At 38.9% G+C, this 16,905-nt stretch overlaps 1 protein-coding gene across 1 annotated transcript in view; it reads right to left on the bottom strand.

Annotated features, from left to right (window-relative positions):
- The window catches only part of RSBN1L (round spermatid basic protein 1 like), a 74,272-nt gene extending 61,250 nt beyond the window's left edge, over positions 1-13,022 (bottom strand). The window contains exon 1 of the mRNA XM_081147179.1: positions 12,412-13,022. Within this exon, the coding sequence (XP_081003305.1) occupies positions 12,412-12,982 (571 nt within the window). The 5' untranslated portion in view covers positions 12,983-13,022. The remainder of the gene's footprint in view (positions 1-12,411) is intronic.
- Between the last annotated feature and the right edge of the window lie 3,883 nt (positions 13,023-16,905).

Raw genomic sequence — 16,905 nt, 5'->3', positions numbered from 1 at the left:
GCATGGCTCAGCAGTTGAGCATTGATCTAGGATACAGGAGATCAAGGTTCGATATCCAGTCAGGGCACATGCCCAGGTTACAGGCTCGATCCCCAGCAGGGGGCATGTGGGAGGCAGCCAATTAATGACTGACTCTCATCATTAACGTTTCTCTCTCTTTCTCTCCCTCTCCCTTCCTCTCTCTGAAATCAATAAAGATATATTTAAATAAATAAAAAAAAAGGCTAAGTGAAAGAAGCCAAACACAAAAAAGCTAGATAGTGTATGATTCAACTTATATAACATTCAGGAAAAGGCAAAACTATTGGGACAGAAAAAAGATCACCCCTGGGACTAGAGGTAGTGGGGGAGCAGTGAGTGGCAAGACGAAACTTTGAGGTGACAGAAAACCAACTAAGATTAAAAACAAAATATTCTCTTTGGACAATGCAGTTATGTTACATTTTTTGGAGGTTAAGAGTATACAAAATGGCAATTCTGATAACTCAAGGTTAAACATATTTCAACTAGCATTATCCACACAGTACATTTCCTTTCTAGTTCTCAAACCATTAATATCTGCCTTTTTTGCTTACTTGACAATTGTTCCATTGTCTGTGAGCTGCTGATCAACTTCTCATCCCATTATCACCTTTCTGCTGTTCTCATTTTGAAAAACACCTGCCAAAATTTTCCTGAATAATTACCAGACATCTCTTCTGAGAAGGCAAAAATGGGCTGCAGTGCAACTCATTCACTTTCCACATAGTTATTGAGTACCTAAAGGTTGAGGGCCTGACCTGAAGCAAGATAATCATAGCTTCAGATTTCACAGGGCTTACATTCTAGTGAAGACAACTAAACAGATGATTAAAATTAAATGAAGAAAGTCAGAATAGAAGTACACAGGGATATGGGAAGAAATAGTAAGGGGACTTACCCTAGCCCAAAGAGTAGCAAAGGCCTCCCTTTCAAGTTGAATCCTAAAAGATGAGTAGACATTAGCTAGATGTAGAAGTGTGGAACTAGGGAAGGAAGGATAAAGGATATAGAAAACTCTACACATCAAGGAGCACTGAGAAGCTGAAGAGCTGAACAAGGGTATGATCATCCAGAGCCTTGGAGGACATTTTATATATTTTTAAATTTTTTTTAAATATGTTTTTATTGATTTCAGAGAGAGGAAAGGAGAGGGAGAGAGAGAAACATGAATGAGAGAGAAACATCAATCGGCTGCCTCCTGCACGCTCCCTACCAGGGATCCCACCCACAGCCTGCCCTGACCAGGAATCAAACCCGAGACCTCCTGGTGCATGCATGGAACGTCACTCAACCAACTGAGCCACACCAGCCAGACTTGGAGGACATTTTAAGGAATGTGAACATCATCACTTAAACAGAAAAGTGACATATCAAATACTCATTTAGATCTTTAGTTGTCACTCAGGCTGCAGTATGATGAATTAATAGAAAGATCATATTTAATTTTTTTAAAAATATGTCTTTATTGATTTCAGAAAGAGGACGGGAGAGGGAGAGAGAGCAATGGAAACATCAATGATGAGCAAGTCACTGACCAGCTGCCTCCCACATCCCCCCTAGTGGGGATCAAGCCCAAAACCAAGGCATGTGCCCTGACCAGGAACTGAACATCTATCTGCTGGATCATAGGTAGATGCTCAACCACTGAGCCACGCTGGCCAGGCAATCTTGGGGTTTTAGAGAGACCTTTTAAAGGCTATGAACAGCCAGTTACCTAAGAACTACAAGAGGATCTGAGATTATCTGCTCCTCTTACAAAAAGCAACCACTACTATCTGCCACTATAAGAACACTTTAAAAAGGGTCCCCTCTAGCACAGCCAGGGTGGCTTAGCGGTTGAGAACTGACCTATGATCCAGGAGATCGAGGTTCAATTCCAGGGCAGGGCACATGCCTAGGTTTCCGGCTTGATCCCTGGTAGGGGGCGTCCAGCAGGCAGCCTATCAATGACTCATCATTGATGTTTCTATCACTCTCTCTCCCTCTCCCTTCCTCTCTCTGAAACTTATAAAAAAATATTTTTTTTTAAAAAGGGGGTCCCCTCCACACAAGCAGACAGACACTAACTGAACAGATCTATAAAGAACTTTTTTAAACCTTTCCAATAGACTCATTGCTAATGTGATTTGCACCTGGTAACAGAGCTCTAACACTATAAGGTATTTGCCTGCATCTCAAACTCATATCCACAGCCCATCCACATTTTTTCAATGATATGCTTGTTCTCTCCATCTGAAATCACAGAATTACACATAAACCCTCCTTTCTTGCTGCATACATATTCAATAATCATGGTGCCCCTATCATATACTCCCTCTCAAAATCTTCCTTTCTATGTCCAGGAGTACACCAATCATTTTATCACTAAAATCACTGCATCTTACTACTACAGTAGTCTCCAATATCCTTGTCTCTAATTTTTCTCTCAGCCAATCATTCTATACACCACCACCAAAAATACTGATTTGAATATATTATCACCCTACTAAAACAACTGTGTCTTGCTGTTTTTGACCACAGAATAGTCTGAACTCCTTATCCTGGCAATTAAAAGGCAGATTGTGGAAGACTTTCAACTGCCATGCCACTATCCTATATCCCAATTTTGTACAAAATCACCAACCAGCCAAATGGTTCTATTCACAGGCCACTGAACATGTTGTGTACACTCCAGTCTCTACAATCTTACTACACCATCCCCCTGCCTACTTAACAAGTCAGTTTCCATCATCTCCATTTAGCTAAAACCTACTTTTCCATCAAAGACCAGCTCACTTATTTGGCAAACTATCTCAAAATGAAAGGTACCCTTCTTGATGAAGGAAATTTAAAAATATTAACACAATTTGCACAGCTTAGAGTTGGAGCTCTGAAGTCAAACTATCTAAAGATCTGAAACCTAATTTACTACTTAATCTTACATTCTTGGGCAAGTTACTTAAATCTTCTGAGTTTCCATACAAAATTATAAAAGGTTAATATCTAACTGAACTCTTTTAAAGTTCTGAAAATTAAATAAAAATACATATAACGTGCTGAATACAGTTCTATAAATGTTAACTATTGTTATTATTGTTTCAGTACTCCAGAAGCTTATTTTCTAGCTCAAGCTGTACCCAAGTACTCACTGCATCAGCTTGTCACCCATCTCAAAAAAGCTTGACAGAATTTACCATATGATTCTACTTATACCAATAAATTTATAGTATTTGCTGCTCTTAATTTCATGATCAATATATCCATCCCACACACACTAAAAAATTATAGTACTTATTTTGGTGTCCGAAATCAAGAGAGACTGCCAAATTTTAATCTAGATAGAAGAGCAGCAGTAAAGCATAGGAAAAGAAGTCATGCCTATGTATGGTGTCAGTTGGGTACTGGAAATATCAAGGGGAACACTTTGTAAAGTATACGATTGTCTAACTACTATGCTGTACACCTGAAACTAATATAAAATAATAGTTAATGTAAACTGTAATTGGAAAAAAAGAGTATCAATTTATTTTGAATTCCCCACCCCCAAAACTAATTCATTTTTTATTTAGAAAGAGTTTGGTATCATTTTTTTTCTTTCTTTTTTGTGTTAATCTTCAACTGAGGATATTTTTTCCATTAATTCCTAGAGAGAGTGGGAGGGAGGAGGGAAGAGGAATGGAGAGGGAGAGAGAGGGAAAGAGAGGAGAAAACATCAATGTGAGAGACACATATGGATTGGTTGCCTCCCACATGCACCCTGATAGGGGTCAGGGATCAAACCTGCAACTCAGGTACATCCCCTTGACCAGGAATCAAACCCAAGACCCTTCAATGCACAGGCTGAGGCTCTAACCACTGAACCACACACACCTGCCAGGGCTGGAATCATTCTTTAACCCCTCATGAAACAGTTTCCTCAGGCAAGGATGATTAATTGATACTAGCCATTAGGCAAAAAATGGTTGGCGAATTGGGTGCTGACAAAGCATCACCTCACAGATTACAAACTAAATGCAAATAGAAAAATGAACTATTACAATGGTGACAACGGTCGCCTCAACAAAGTGATCAAATTTAGCATCTTTTCTATTGCCCCCGGATGTAATGCAATATGAAATACACCTATGAAATAATCTTACCCAAACTATTTAATCTGAATTTAATCAAGCCTTTACACCAAACTTCTGGTTTACAAGAAATACAAAGGATCAAGTTATATACCACAATAAAACAACTGTTTAAAAATTATGACTATAGGAAAACCTACAAGATAACAGCTTTGTTGAACTGCTATCTTCAAACAGTCAATGTCCTATGGAAAAAAGTAGGACAGGTCTAGATATAAATAAATAAACAGATGTAGTATATTTTGGATATAATAGAATTGGGGTAATTGGAAGAATCTGTATATGGACTGGATATATGATTATTTTCTTAAGTGTTTTAATGTTTTGTGGTTATGCAGTTAATAAAATGAAAGCTGAGATACTTACTAATGAAGTATGATGTCTACAATTGACTTTCAAATGATTCTGCACATGCGTGCACGCATACACACGATAAATATTAACAGCTGTTGAATCTAGGAGGAAAATCTACAAAGGATCATTGCATTATTCCTACAACTTCTCTGTATAAAAATTTTTTATAATAAAAGTTTTTTTAAAAAGAAATAACTTGGAAAAAATTTTAAAGTTTATCTTTACCTTCTTCCTGTTTACCAGTTACCACAGTCTAAAGGGAAAAAACTTAAGTTAACTGTAGCATTGTATAGTTAGGCTCCAACCCTGGGAGAGATGGTGTTGATCCAAATTCTTTATAACTAACTATGAAACTCTGAACTAGAAAAAATTCAGAATTTTAATCTAAAAATACTGAGATAATACCATGGCGCCTGGCAAGCACTCAATAAAAGCCCACCTAATCTCAATATTTTTCCTATGCTAATGTGACTGAATGCACACCAACTTCATAAGCACCTGCTTCACTTAGCTGTTATGGGCTTTTTGTTTGCTTACATTATTTACTTTCCTGATACTAAACAGATATTGGTACATCCATGCTCATAAAGGCAATTTTCACAATAGCGAAAAGGTAAAAGAACTCGAGTATCCATCAAAGGATGAATGGATAAACAAAATGTGGCATATACATACAATGGAATATTATTCAGCCTTAAAAAGGACATTCTGACATGAATGAACATGGGTGAACCTTGAAGACATTATACTAAATGAAATAAGCCTGTCACAAAAGGAAAAATATATTTTTAAAATATTTTTATTGCTTTTTAGACAGAGAGGGAGGGAGAAAGAGAAACACTGATGTGAGAGCAGAACATGGATCAGTTGCCTCCTGCATACCCCCTACCACGGATTGAGCCAGCAACCCAGGCTTGTGCCCTCACCAGGAATTGAACCAGCAATCTTCTGAGTGCACCAGATGACACCTAACCAACTGAGCCACACTGGCCAGGGCCAAAGGAAAAATATTTTATGATTCCACTCATATGAGGTACTTAGTTAAAGTAGTCAAATTCATAGAGACAGAAAGTAGAATTGCGGTTACCAGGGGCTAGCAGGGGTTGGAGGGGCTGTTATACTTTGTTTTGTTTTTTTAAGTTTTACTGATTATTAGAGGGAGACGAAGGAAGAGGACAAAGATCAGTATGAGAGCAAAACGTCCACCGGCTGCCTCCTGCACACGCCTACCAAGGATCAAGCCTGCAACCTGGGCATGTGCCCTGACCGGAAACCAAATGCACAACCTTTTCAATGAACAACATCCAACCAACTGAGCCACTCAGGTCAGAGCATACAGAATTTCAGTTTGGGAAGATGAAAAAGTCTGGAGAGGGACAGCAGTGATGGATGCACAACAATGAGAACATACTTAATGCCACTAAACTATATACTTAAAATGGCTAAAATAATAAATTTTATGTTATGTACTTTATCATAAATGTAAAAAACAATTTTTTAAAAAGCTAACCTAAAAAATATACAAGCACATCTATTCCACAAATATACCAAATTGTTAATGATAGTTTGGGAATGGGGAAGAATTTCACTCTTTTTTAATTTCCCGAGTATGTGCCCTGACCAGCATGATGACTCTCCAACAGTGAGCCACACCAGCCAGGGCTGTTTTTCCCATTGATTTTAAAGAGAGAGGAAGGAAAAGGAGGAGAGGGGGTTTGAGAGGGGAGAGAGAAAACACTGATCAGCTGCCTCCCGTACACACCCCGACCAGGGACCAAACCCGCAATCTGGGTATGTGCACTGACCAGGAATGGAACCCGAGACCCTTCAGTGCACGGGACAATGTTCCAACCGAACCATACAGCCAGGGCAAGAATTTCACTCTTTAAAATATACATATATATGTTTTTGAAATTTTATAAGCACTATTAATTCTGTAATGGAAAAAATGTCAATCCTAGTTATTTTGGGGTGAAATTATGTATGTTGGGAATATGCATTAAAATATCAGAGCAAAAGATAAAAATAAGAGGAGGAAGGCAAATGAAACATAAATTGTAAAACACTGTTAAGTGTTGAAAAAGGATAATGGACAGACCCAGAATTCATTACAATATTCTGGTTTCCTTAGTATTAATTAAAAATTTCATGATAAAAAATTAAATATTTTCAATCTACAATTCAAGAAAAAATATGTCCAACATGTTTAATGTTCCTTCAAACATGAAATGTTAGAGGTTATAATAATATTAGTTTAGTTGGTAAGAATGCACGTTTTTTATCGATTTTCAATCACACAAAAAAAGATTTTATATAAGCGACAATATTTCATAATTCTTTTCTCTACTACAAATTAAGTATTATTATTTTTCAATATTCTATTTTAAGTAGTTTATCCATAGTTTGAAAGTTTAATTCCTTTAAGGATGGTGAAAAATCAATGGCATTTACTATAATAACTTTCAACTGCTGAAATATAAATTTCTGTCAAAAAGTTAGTATGGTTTATACTCACACACACCAGAAATTCCTAGAAACCAGGATACCAATGGGAAAACAAGTTATACCTATCCATGAATTCAGTGAAACCAAATATCTCCAATGTATTAAATGGTAGGAAAAAAGGGTTAGGAACTAACATCTCTCATGAAGGCCTACAATATGCAAAGTTCATATAATTCTCACCATCATGCTGTGAAAAAGAGAGTATCTCTATATAACAGATGAGTATAGGCTCAAAAGGATTGGCTTCACCAATGTCAGAAAAACAGGAACAAGTCAAAATAAGGCTAAAATTTAAGATCTCTCCTTGAAAAACATACCCAAACAGGGAGAAAAAGAATCAGAAATTCCATCTTTGATGTAAAGTAGAAGACACTGTAACTGTAACCTGAAATACAATGTATAAAGACAGAAAGCTGATGGTGAAATAGTGACTTAGAATAGAAGGTTAATGTTAAGTCCCTACAAAAAGAGATGACAATCCTATTTACTCTGAAGTACTACAGAAAGGCTTAGTAATTGAAGGCGCTGGGAGAGGTAAGAGAAAAGAAGCCCCCCCCAACACACACACACGTGCGCACACACAACTAACGTAATGAGAGATATGGTCTCCAGCAAAACTGAATCAGAGTTGCTCCAGGCTTAGGGTGATCCCACACACAAGTTAAATGTTGGTATGAAAGCAGGGAGACCAATTGAAAATTTATAAACTGAATGGTGAGATTTGCAGCTTTCTTTCCCTACCTAGTATTAGTACTCTGCCATCTAAACTCATAATATCTGCCAATCCCCTCCTCTCTCCATTATTCGATTTACCAACAGACAGGAAAATGAAGGACCTTTATCTGAAGAAACTGAAAGCCTTCTTATTCACCACCCAGAGAAAAGAAATAAAGGTAAAGACATGGGAGTTCACTAGTCATTAAGGCATGTTCGTGCATGCCCAGTGAGCTTTCTATCACCTTTGGAACTTTCTCTTAGTTATGAAGGAACTGCTAAGGATCACAGATATGAAGAAAGCCTCCAACAAAAAGAGACCAAAACAAACAGAAGTCAGAGGAACCAAAAGCAATGCAAGGAATAGAAGAGCATGTCAAAGAAACGACAATATCCTTGAAGAAGTAACAGATGTTGTATCCCATGAAAAAGGAACAAGATGCTATAATATGGGAACAATGAACAAAAGCTCATAAAACATTTTGCTGAATTGCTAAAATTCAGTGAAAGGGTTCAAATCTCCCAGGCAGTTGACCAAAAAACAACTTTTTGGAGATCAAATCTTGAAACATCAACACTGCAGCCAAGCAATAAGGGAACACCTCTAAACTTTTGAGGAAAATAATTTCCAATATAGAAATCTCTCAACAGCCAGTCAAGTGTGAAGATAAAAATAAAATCCCCCCAAAAACATTCCCATACAGCCTTTCATAGTAATAGTAGAGGAAACCAAAATGAAGGAATAAACCAAAAGGCAGGCACGGAATCCAGAAAAAAAGGACTCAACTGATGTGAAAGAAATTCCCAGAATGTCAGCAAAGGGAAGTCCCAATTTGACAGCTCTGCAGCAGGCCTAAAAGGAAGCAATCCAGAAAAAAGCAGGAAGGACAGCTACAGAAGAGATGGATGACAACAGAACACATGGAACTGGTAAGTATATCTGAGAAATCTGACCATGTGGAAAATTGTACTGAGAAGCATTTTATGAAGCTGCTGGAGAGTATAGAAAGACTTTGCCAGACAAAACTAACCCAATGAAAAAAATGAGGCATTAAAAACAAAAGAAAAATGAAACCATAATAAACTATCTCAGCAGTGACAAATATTTGATGAAAACTCTGAATATGAATTTAACCTAAAACTGTGCAATAACAATATTAGAAAGATGGAGAATAGTCTAGTTTGAAAAACCTTTGAACAGCTATCCCTTTAAAATCACTGACACTGACTTGGCCAGGTAGCTCAGTTGGTTAGGAGCATCATCCTGATATGCTAATGTTTTGGGTTTGATCCCTGGTCAGGGCACATACAAGAAGCAACCAATGAATGCATAAATAAGTGGAACAATAAACTGATGTTTCTCTCTCGCTCTCTCTCTCCTCTCTCTAAAAAATCAATAATTAAAAAGTCTTCAAAAAAATAAAATCACTGACATTTTACATACCTCAAATTATTTCATTCTTAGAAAAGCCTCTATTATTATTAGAGTTAAATTCTGTAACTACACTTTCAAGTCAAAAATTCAGTAAAATGCTCTGGTTTTGTCTTGGGATACTTCACAGGGTCTAAGAAAAAAGAAATAATAAATGCAAAGCAAAAACTAACAAAAATTAGATGATTTATATAAGTTTTATTGGTTACTGGTATCAGTTAAGGAATTTTGTTATCAAATATGCTTGTTCTGTATTATAATATAACTCTAAATGTTGGATACCTTCACTACATGTCCCACTTTTACTTCCACATTTACTGATTCAGTAAGTTATTCAGTCGCACAAGAAAATGGGCTGTGAACTCTTTAGCAGATTACCTCTATAAGCACCAAAGCCTGGTTATTTTCTAGTTTTAAAAAGCTAAAATGTTTTGCACACTTTTTATAAGAAATTTAACTTTTACTTGATAACTCAGGCTATCATGCAAGACAGCTGCAGCACTATGGCAGAGGCTTTAGGTGTGTAAGGCATCAATCCATATACTAATGGGCCTAGACTGGTATGCTTTTATAATTCTCTTGTTTATCACTCTTAACTTTCAAATCTACTGTCAATGATCCTTCCTATATCTGAATTGACCCACCTTTTAATTTGTTATGAGATTAACAAAAACAAATGATCATGCTTCTGACTCAACGTTTACTAAATGTCCTGCCCATAATTAATAATAATACAAATAATATGTTAGAATGTTAGCCAATGCTAAAAAACTAGCAGTTCTTACTAAAGACTTAAAAATCACACACAAAAAAACTCTACTACAAATAAGTAAAGGAGCAGTAGCTTAATGAAGTTGAGAGGCTAGATCTTTTGGATTTTTGTATGTTTTTTTTGTTTGTATCTTGAAGGAAGGATCTATTCCTTACTTTGGTGTCTTAATAGCTAACTTATGGTTCCGATTCAGACTGTTCAATCAATGAGCAATGAGATAACTGAGGGGGTTCACTGAACTCTCCTATGTGCAATCTATGAAATATCCAACTTAGAGTAACACTAAAAAATAGGTATATGTACCTAAAACAAGATATCTAGTTATCCATTCACTAAGGTTTTTATAAAAAGCACAGAAAAATACGAACTGTATTACAAAGTAGGAATTTTATATTTGCAATTATAATGACAGGGTGAGGCAAAAGCAGGTTTACAATTGTGTGAGTACACAAAACACAGTTTATTCTTGTATTACTTATTACCTATTGTATTATTTTCCATATGAACTGTAAATCTACTTTTGCCCCACCCTGTATATTGAATGCATGTATATATCTTGCTACTTTAATACCACTGTTGCTTAAGAATCTTCTTAATTGATTAAAACAGAACTAATTCAGTTATATCTGAGCTTTAGAAGGATATAAGCACTTCCCAAATTAAGAGGGAAATATTTTCACCATTAAATTCACCACCAAGATACTGAAAGCAATCCTCTTTGATTTTTAGTTTTTTTCTCAATAAAATAGCAGCATTTCTGTCAAAAAATGAAAATCTTACAAGTTTTAATATGTAGTCACTAATCAAAAAAACTAAATAAGTCATGGAAAAACATCTTCCCCACATCTTAATGTAAAGCTATCATTGTTTATATTCAGGCTTAATAAGGTAAGCTGCAGCCTTCAAGAAGAGGATTCTAAATGCAATTTAAAAGACTAGAAAAATTTCTCTTTTAACAGCCATTTCACTTTAAGGGCCATTTATGTGTTCCATATTTTAAGTCAGAATAGTTGAAGAATGCTTACTTATTTTCGGCCATTCCAATACACTGACAATGTTATATCCATATTCACTTCCTCATTCGAATAACTTAGAAAAGCAAACACTGTTTACACATTTGCAATGCACAGACTTCCAGGTACTTAAAATTTTTAAATGTAACCATTAAAACAAAGTAGCTTTAAAATACTAACCAACTACAATTCCAGACTAATAGTAGTATAAAAACCACTTTCCTAGAGCCAACATTCTCCAAAGCTGAGAGATCTTTACCTTGTGCAGGAGTACATGGTGGCTGTGCTTAGATGTCAAAGCTCAGGTGGCTATGCTTAGATGGCAAAACATCAAGGAAGAAGTTAACTGTTGCTACATATTTCTGTACAGCATTTTAAAAAATTGTGAAAATAGCCATTCTAATTCAAATATACAGAGAATTTTTCATGATGTAAGCTACCATTAGATCAGCAATGCTTACTGCTTGCCATTTCATTTTTCCTTTCAAAACGAAAATACTTTGCCATACTGTGTATCAATGTATATTTATATTAAAGACCATTGTGTACTTTAAGTTTCTGATCACATGAAGATCTAATTTTCAACCAGTCTCCATGTTGTACCACTGTCGTATTCTTGTGTATCAACAGCTATATAGGTAGGACCATCTATTTTAAAGAAATGCTTTCTGAAAATTATATGGCTAGCCTACATTTTAAAACTATCTAGCCGTGTCTGAAAAGGACGCATAAGAATTTTCCTTTTTCTGATGCTAAAGCATTTTGCAGCGACTTGCTCTGGCCCCAAAACGTTAACGCTCCTGATTTTATTATTCGCTGCAGGGGGAAAAATTTTATACACACACATATATGGCTTAAAATGCTTTCTGAAGGATATAGTATTTCAAACAGGACCACTCAAAACAAGACTGTGGAGCGGAAAGGAACATGAAGGGAGGGTTCCGAAGGTACCTTACGAAACACCATACTTTGGGCCCTGCACGCTACCTCATTTCCCTAATAGGGATGAAAAGCTCAGGCCTCTGGTAGCTTCCAGCTGACGCCAACGCTCTCCACACCCCTTCTGACAGGATTTTCTGGCGCTAGAGCCTTGTCAAAAACATGAATTCCATGATCAAGTCTAAAAGATCTAATAAGCAATCGAGCGACTCTTATAAGAACCGACCCTTCAGGATCCCGTTCCCTACCATCTCCCTCCGTAGCCAAACACTCCTAGACTGGTCTTCTAGACCAAATTCTACAAATCTTGTAGCGTATTATCTGAGAGACAGAAAAGATAGAGTTTCGGCCATTCCCCTCGCTGCGACCGAAATTACAGACTCCATTTCCTGTCCCCACGAGGGCTGCAAAATCGCCTGCTGAGAACTGGACGCCTCGCCCCCTCCAGGCTGGCGCACGCGGCCCCCGCACTCCCCGGCCCGGACCAGGCTGGCGCGGAGGGGTGGCTGCAGCCGGGGTGCCCTCCCCCATTACGGCGCCGGCACCGGCACCCACCTCGCGGCGGCGGCTTCACCTCCCCGTTCTCCTCCCGGGCGGACCCACAGGCCTCGCCCGCCCCGCCAAGGCCGTGCCTCCTCCTTTCCTTCTCTCGCTTTTCCTTGGTTCGGCGCGGCTTGGCGTTGGCCGCGGAGGCGGCGGCCGGCAACAGAGGGTGAGGCTGAGCGTGCAACAGCGTAGGAGGGACCAGCAGTTTGCGCGGCACCGGCTGAGACGAGGAAACGGAGGCTGAGGACGGGACGGCCGTGCCTGCGGAAAAAGAGAAACTGCTCCGAGCAGAGGATGGGGAGGGGGCAGCAGACAGAGCGGCGAAGCTCCAAGACGCGGGGCTGCCGTAGCTCTGAGGCGAAGGTGCCACCGGCGGCTGCAGCTGCCTGCTGTTCCCGCCGCTGCCCCCTTCTCCGTTCAGTCTCCGCGGCGCCTTCTTCTCCTCAGTCCGGACCTTCTTGGTGGACAGAGGACCCGGTGGGTCCCGGGAGGCAGTCTGCAGCTTGCCAAACGGTTCTTTTCCCGAGACGGTAGCGGCGGCGGCAGCAGCGCTGTGCGCTGGGTTCGGCGGTTCCGCCATTTTGCGTTCCTGTTGTATTTACTCTCCTCCGCTCCCAGGCGCGGGGCAGGGGCGGGCCCTCAGTGAGGGGCGGGAGAGGGGCGGGGCGTCGTGGCCACCGGCCTGGCCCTTCATTGGGCAAGCCACCCTGAGCGATCTCTCTAAAAACCAATTAATGGAGCGAATCTTGAGCCGAAGAGGCGGGATCGCCAAGTGGACTTGCTTTGGAGGTCACAACTCCGCGGGGCTCCACTAGTGGCCCCGAGAGCTACGAGAAGGAGGGGTGTTTTGAATTGTCGCCACCGTGAACTCCGGTGGCCCGTGAGTGTTAGGGAAGAACCCCCACTCCGGACCCAAAAACTTGCCCCGGCCCCGGACGTCTCTGCTTCGATGACTGTCGTATCGCTTTCTCTTCATATTTCCCTTGAGTCCTTTCAGTCCCTCCCTGCCTCTTCGCGCCCAGAAAACCGAATTTCGCAGATGCACAGCTCAAAGGAGAACATTTGCCCGGGAATTAAGTCGTTCCTTTTTGTTGGCAGTATTCGATTGATGGGAGGGACTAAAAGTCACTTTTGTAAAGATTCGTTACTAAATCTTTTGCTAAAATCGTCTACTCTTAAAGTTTGAGGGAGATAACTTCCTGGAAACCTAGAACTTTGGGATTACTTCTGAGTTTGAAGGTAAGAGTCTCCGTGGATAAGTACTTTTTCACTTTTGTGATTGGACCCTTAAAGATTTTAATTTTATCATAATTATTATAACTCAGACTCGCCAAGAAAAATCCGTTAGTGATATTTATAGTTGTTTGTAAAGCAAGGTTTTTTCAAGTTTATTTTAGTGTTTAGTTAACATCCTGAGTGTTAAATGTTTTGTAAGCGTGTGCTTTGATGTTTAGAAGATAAGGAATTTGGGGAAATGAGTTCACAGTAATACTCTTGCAAACAAAACGAGGAGCACGATTTTAATTAAGCTCTGAGGTCTCACATGAGATTGAAAGTCAAAGGAATAGACTGTAGAAATAATAGTCAAGTCAGGAGATGACCAGTCGAAGGATATTTTTAGTCCTAAAAGGAGGCCTAAGTTGCTGTAAACTATCTGGAAAACAGTTAAAAGTAACTATCCAGGATTGCCAATACTTACTTTTGACTTAATGAAGTTTAATTTTTGACACCATCCCCTTTTGTTTTTTCCTTTTTTAGAATATTTTGGGGTCAAAATTTAATATTGGTTTATAGACTTGTTGTTTGAGGTGCCTCCAAATTTTAAAGTGAAAGTATTTACTTCCATTAATACCTAACAATGAAAGCAAGTGAAAATTTTGTAGTTGGAATTGACTGGTAGCAGATGTCTTGACGCAAAGTAGCATTGGTGGAAGAAGACAGAGCTGGAAATCATCTACTAACCAGCTTTGTGACCTCAGTCTAGGTGCTTCATCTGTCAGAACCTCTGTTTTATTGGTTAAGTAAGTAAATTTCGTTGCTTGATTCCTAAGATCCCTTTAAACTTCTGCCTGCCGTATTCAAGAAGCTTTTCAAAATCACACTGAAACCATTACAATTAAAATAGTTTCTTAATTGTTGACCTTCCAGATATAGAAAAGTGTCTCTTACATACATTAATGTAGTGCCTGGAAACTTGCACTACTTATTTCCTCATCTCCCACACAGAAGTCAGGAATATCTGACTACATGAGGGCCCAGCTAAAGTGAACTGCCATCTGTGTGAATTTGTTATTCCTTGCACTATACTGTTTTAAATTTGCAGAGCCTGGGCAAGAATGGCTATGGAGGCTCACATACCATGTGTCCAAATATTTAAGTTATAAATCAAACTGAGAAAGTTTTTAAAAAATATATTCTGCTTTACTACCTTGACCCATCTACTTAAATGATTATCTGGAAAGCTGGGTTTAAATTTCAAGTTCTCAGACTCTTAGAGATCGACTGACTCCATTCTCTTCCCATTCCTAGCTTCACCTACCACACCAAAAGGGACCATGCATGCATGCAGTCAACATGTCCAAGCTTATATACACACCCTTCATCCCCTGCAAATAGTGATGCATAATCAGCAACTAGGTCTGCCCTCAGATCTAGCCAGTCTAAAGAGGAGTGCAGGCTCCAGGCAGGCACGGCCCCTTGACCTCATAGACACCTTGCCGTTTGCCACAGAATGAGGGTCCTTACACAAGTCTAAGGACAGTACTATTATAAAACCTACTCAGTTACCTGTTTTCTCTCCCATGTATTCAGCCATTCCCTTTCAACTAGATCATTCCTAACAACATTGAACTAGGAGAGAATTCCCACCACTATCACCAGTTCCTACTGGCTTCATCTCTGCTAGCACTAAAAACCATCCATTTCTCTCCATGTCTACTGTTGCCACCCTATTCCAAGTACCACCCCCTCTCACCTGAAAGACTACATTAGCCTTTTTTTCTGGCCTCACTATATTCTAGTTTTCTCAAATCTGTACTCCATTCTGCCTAGCACACTCTTTTCAAAACTTAAATCTGATCATGTCACTTTCCTTGCTTGAGACCTGTCAATGGCTTTCATTGCTCTTAGGATAAAGAACAAAATCCTTAATATGACTACAAGACCTATCATCTACTCCTTCCTCTTCCACGTCAAGAGAAAAGGTCTTTAAAATGAAAAAACAAAATAATAAAAGAATGAGGGGAAAAGAAAAGAAAAACATTAGAGGAAAAAGAGAGAAAGAGAAAGGTCTTTAATTAGCAGAATGCACCATGCTATCATTCAACATAGAACTATTGTAGATGTTTCCCTCTGCCTGGAATGCTTTTCTCTTTTCCTAATGCTTATATGATGGTTTGGATAACAAATGATTATATGATGAGCATAACAGAAGCAGATGTCATGAATACCTCCTGTATTTCTAACCTGAATGACTTGATGGACAGTGGTACCATTTACTGAGCTAATAAACAGGAAGAATGACAAGTTTGGAATATTCTCTGACCTTGGTCCTGATGAACATGAGGTGCTTGTGAAACATCAAATCCTTTGGATCTCAGCGCAAGCCTCACTTCCTTGGAGAAGCCTACTGTCTCTTCTCTGTCAACACTAGATTCCTTCCTCTGATACTTGGCTCATGTTTATCTCATCTACTCTCCAGCCATCATTTTAACTGACCTCATTGTCCATGCTAATGACCTATCCAATATTTTTTCCTCAGTATTTCTTCTTGGACCTGCATATCCATTCAGTTTCATCCATAAACTCCAATGGATCCTTCTTAATCTTTTTCATCACCCTTTCATCTCTGAAATCCTAAACTGCAGTGTTTGAATATTCAGCTTTCTTACTCCTTAACACCATTGCCTTGCCCTTTGACCTCAGGATAGCTCCCAGACTTTCTTTTTCACCTAATTATGGTTACCAGATAAGATATAGGACACCCAGTTAAATTTGAATTTCAGATTAACAATGAGGAAAATTTTAGTATGAGTATGGCCCATACAATATTTGCCAACTTTCATGTTGGCAGTTCTAATTTATCCCACACCTAGTACAGGGTTCAGCAAACTTGTGTAAAGAGCCAAATGGTAAATATTTTAGGCTTTGCAAACCACATGATCTGTGTAGCAATTACTGCTTGTAGCCCAGAAGCAGCCATAAATGATAGATAAACAAAGGTGAAACTACAAAAATACTAGGAAGGATAGAATTGATCTGCAAGACATAGTTTACTGACTTTTACTATAGGATTGTGACTTCTACCTTTATACCATTTGAAAAATAATTGAACATCTCATGCCACACTCCCCTTTGCTCATGCTGCATCAGCCACACTAGTTTTCTCTCTTTTCCTTGATCTTGCCCATTCCTGCCTCAGACCCTTTGCCCAGGCTGTTTCCCATGCTTGGAATGGTTCCTTCCTCCCACCCTCAATGCTCACTTCTTGCAAATGTCATTAAA

Source organism: Miniopterus schreibersii, assembly GCF_964146895.1.
Source record: "Miniopterus schreibersii genome assembly, chromosome: 9".
Lineage (NCBI taxonomy): Eukaryota > Metazoa > Chordata > Mammalia > Chiroptera > Miniopteridae > Miniopterus > Miniopterus schreibersii.
This window is presented reverse-complemented; position numbering and strand designations above follow the sequence as displayed.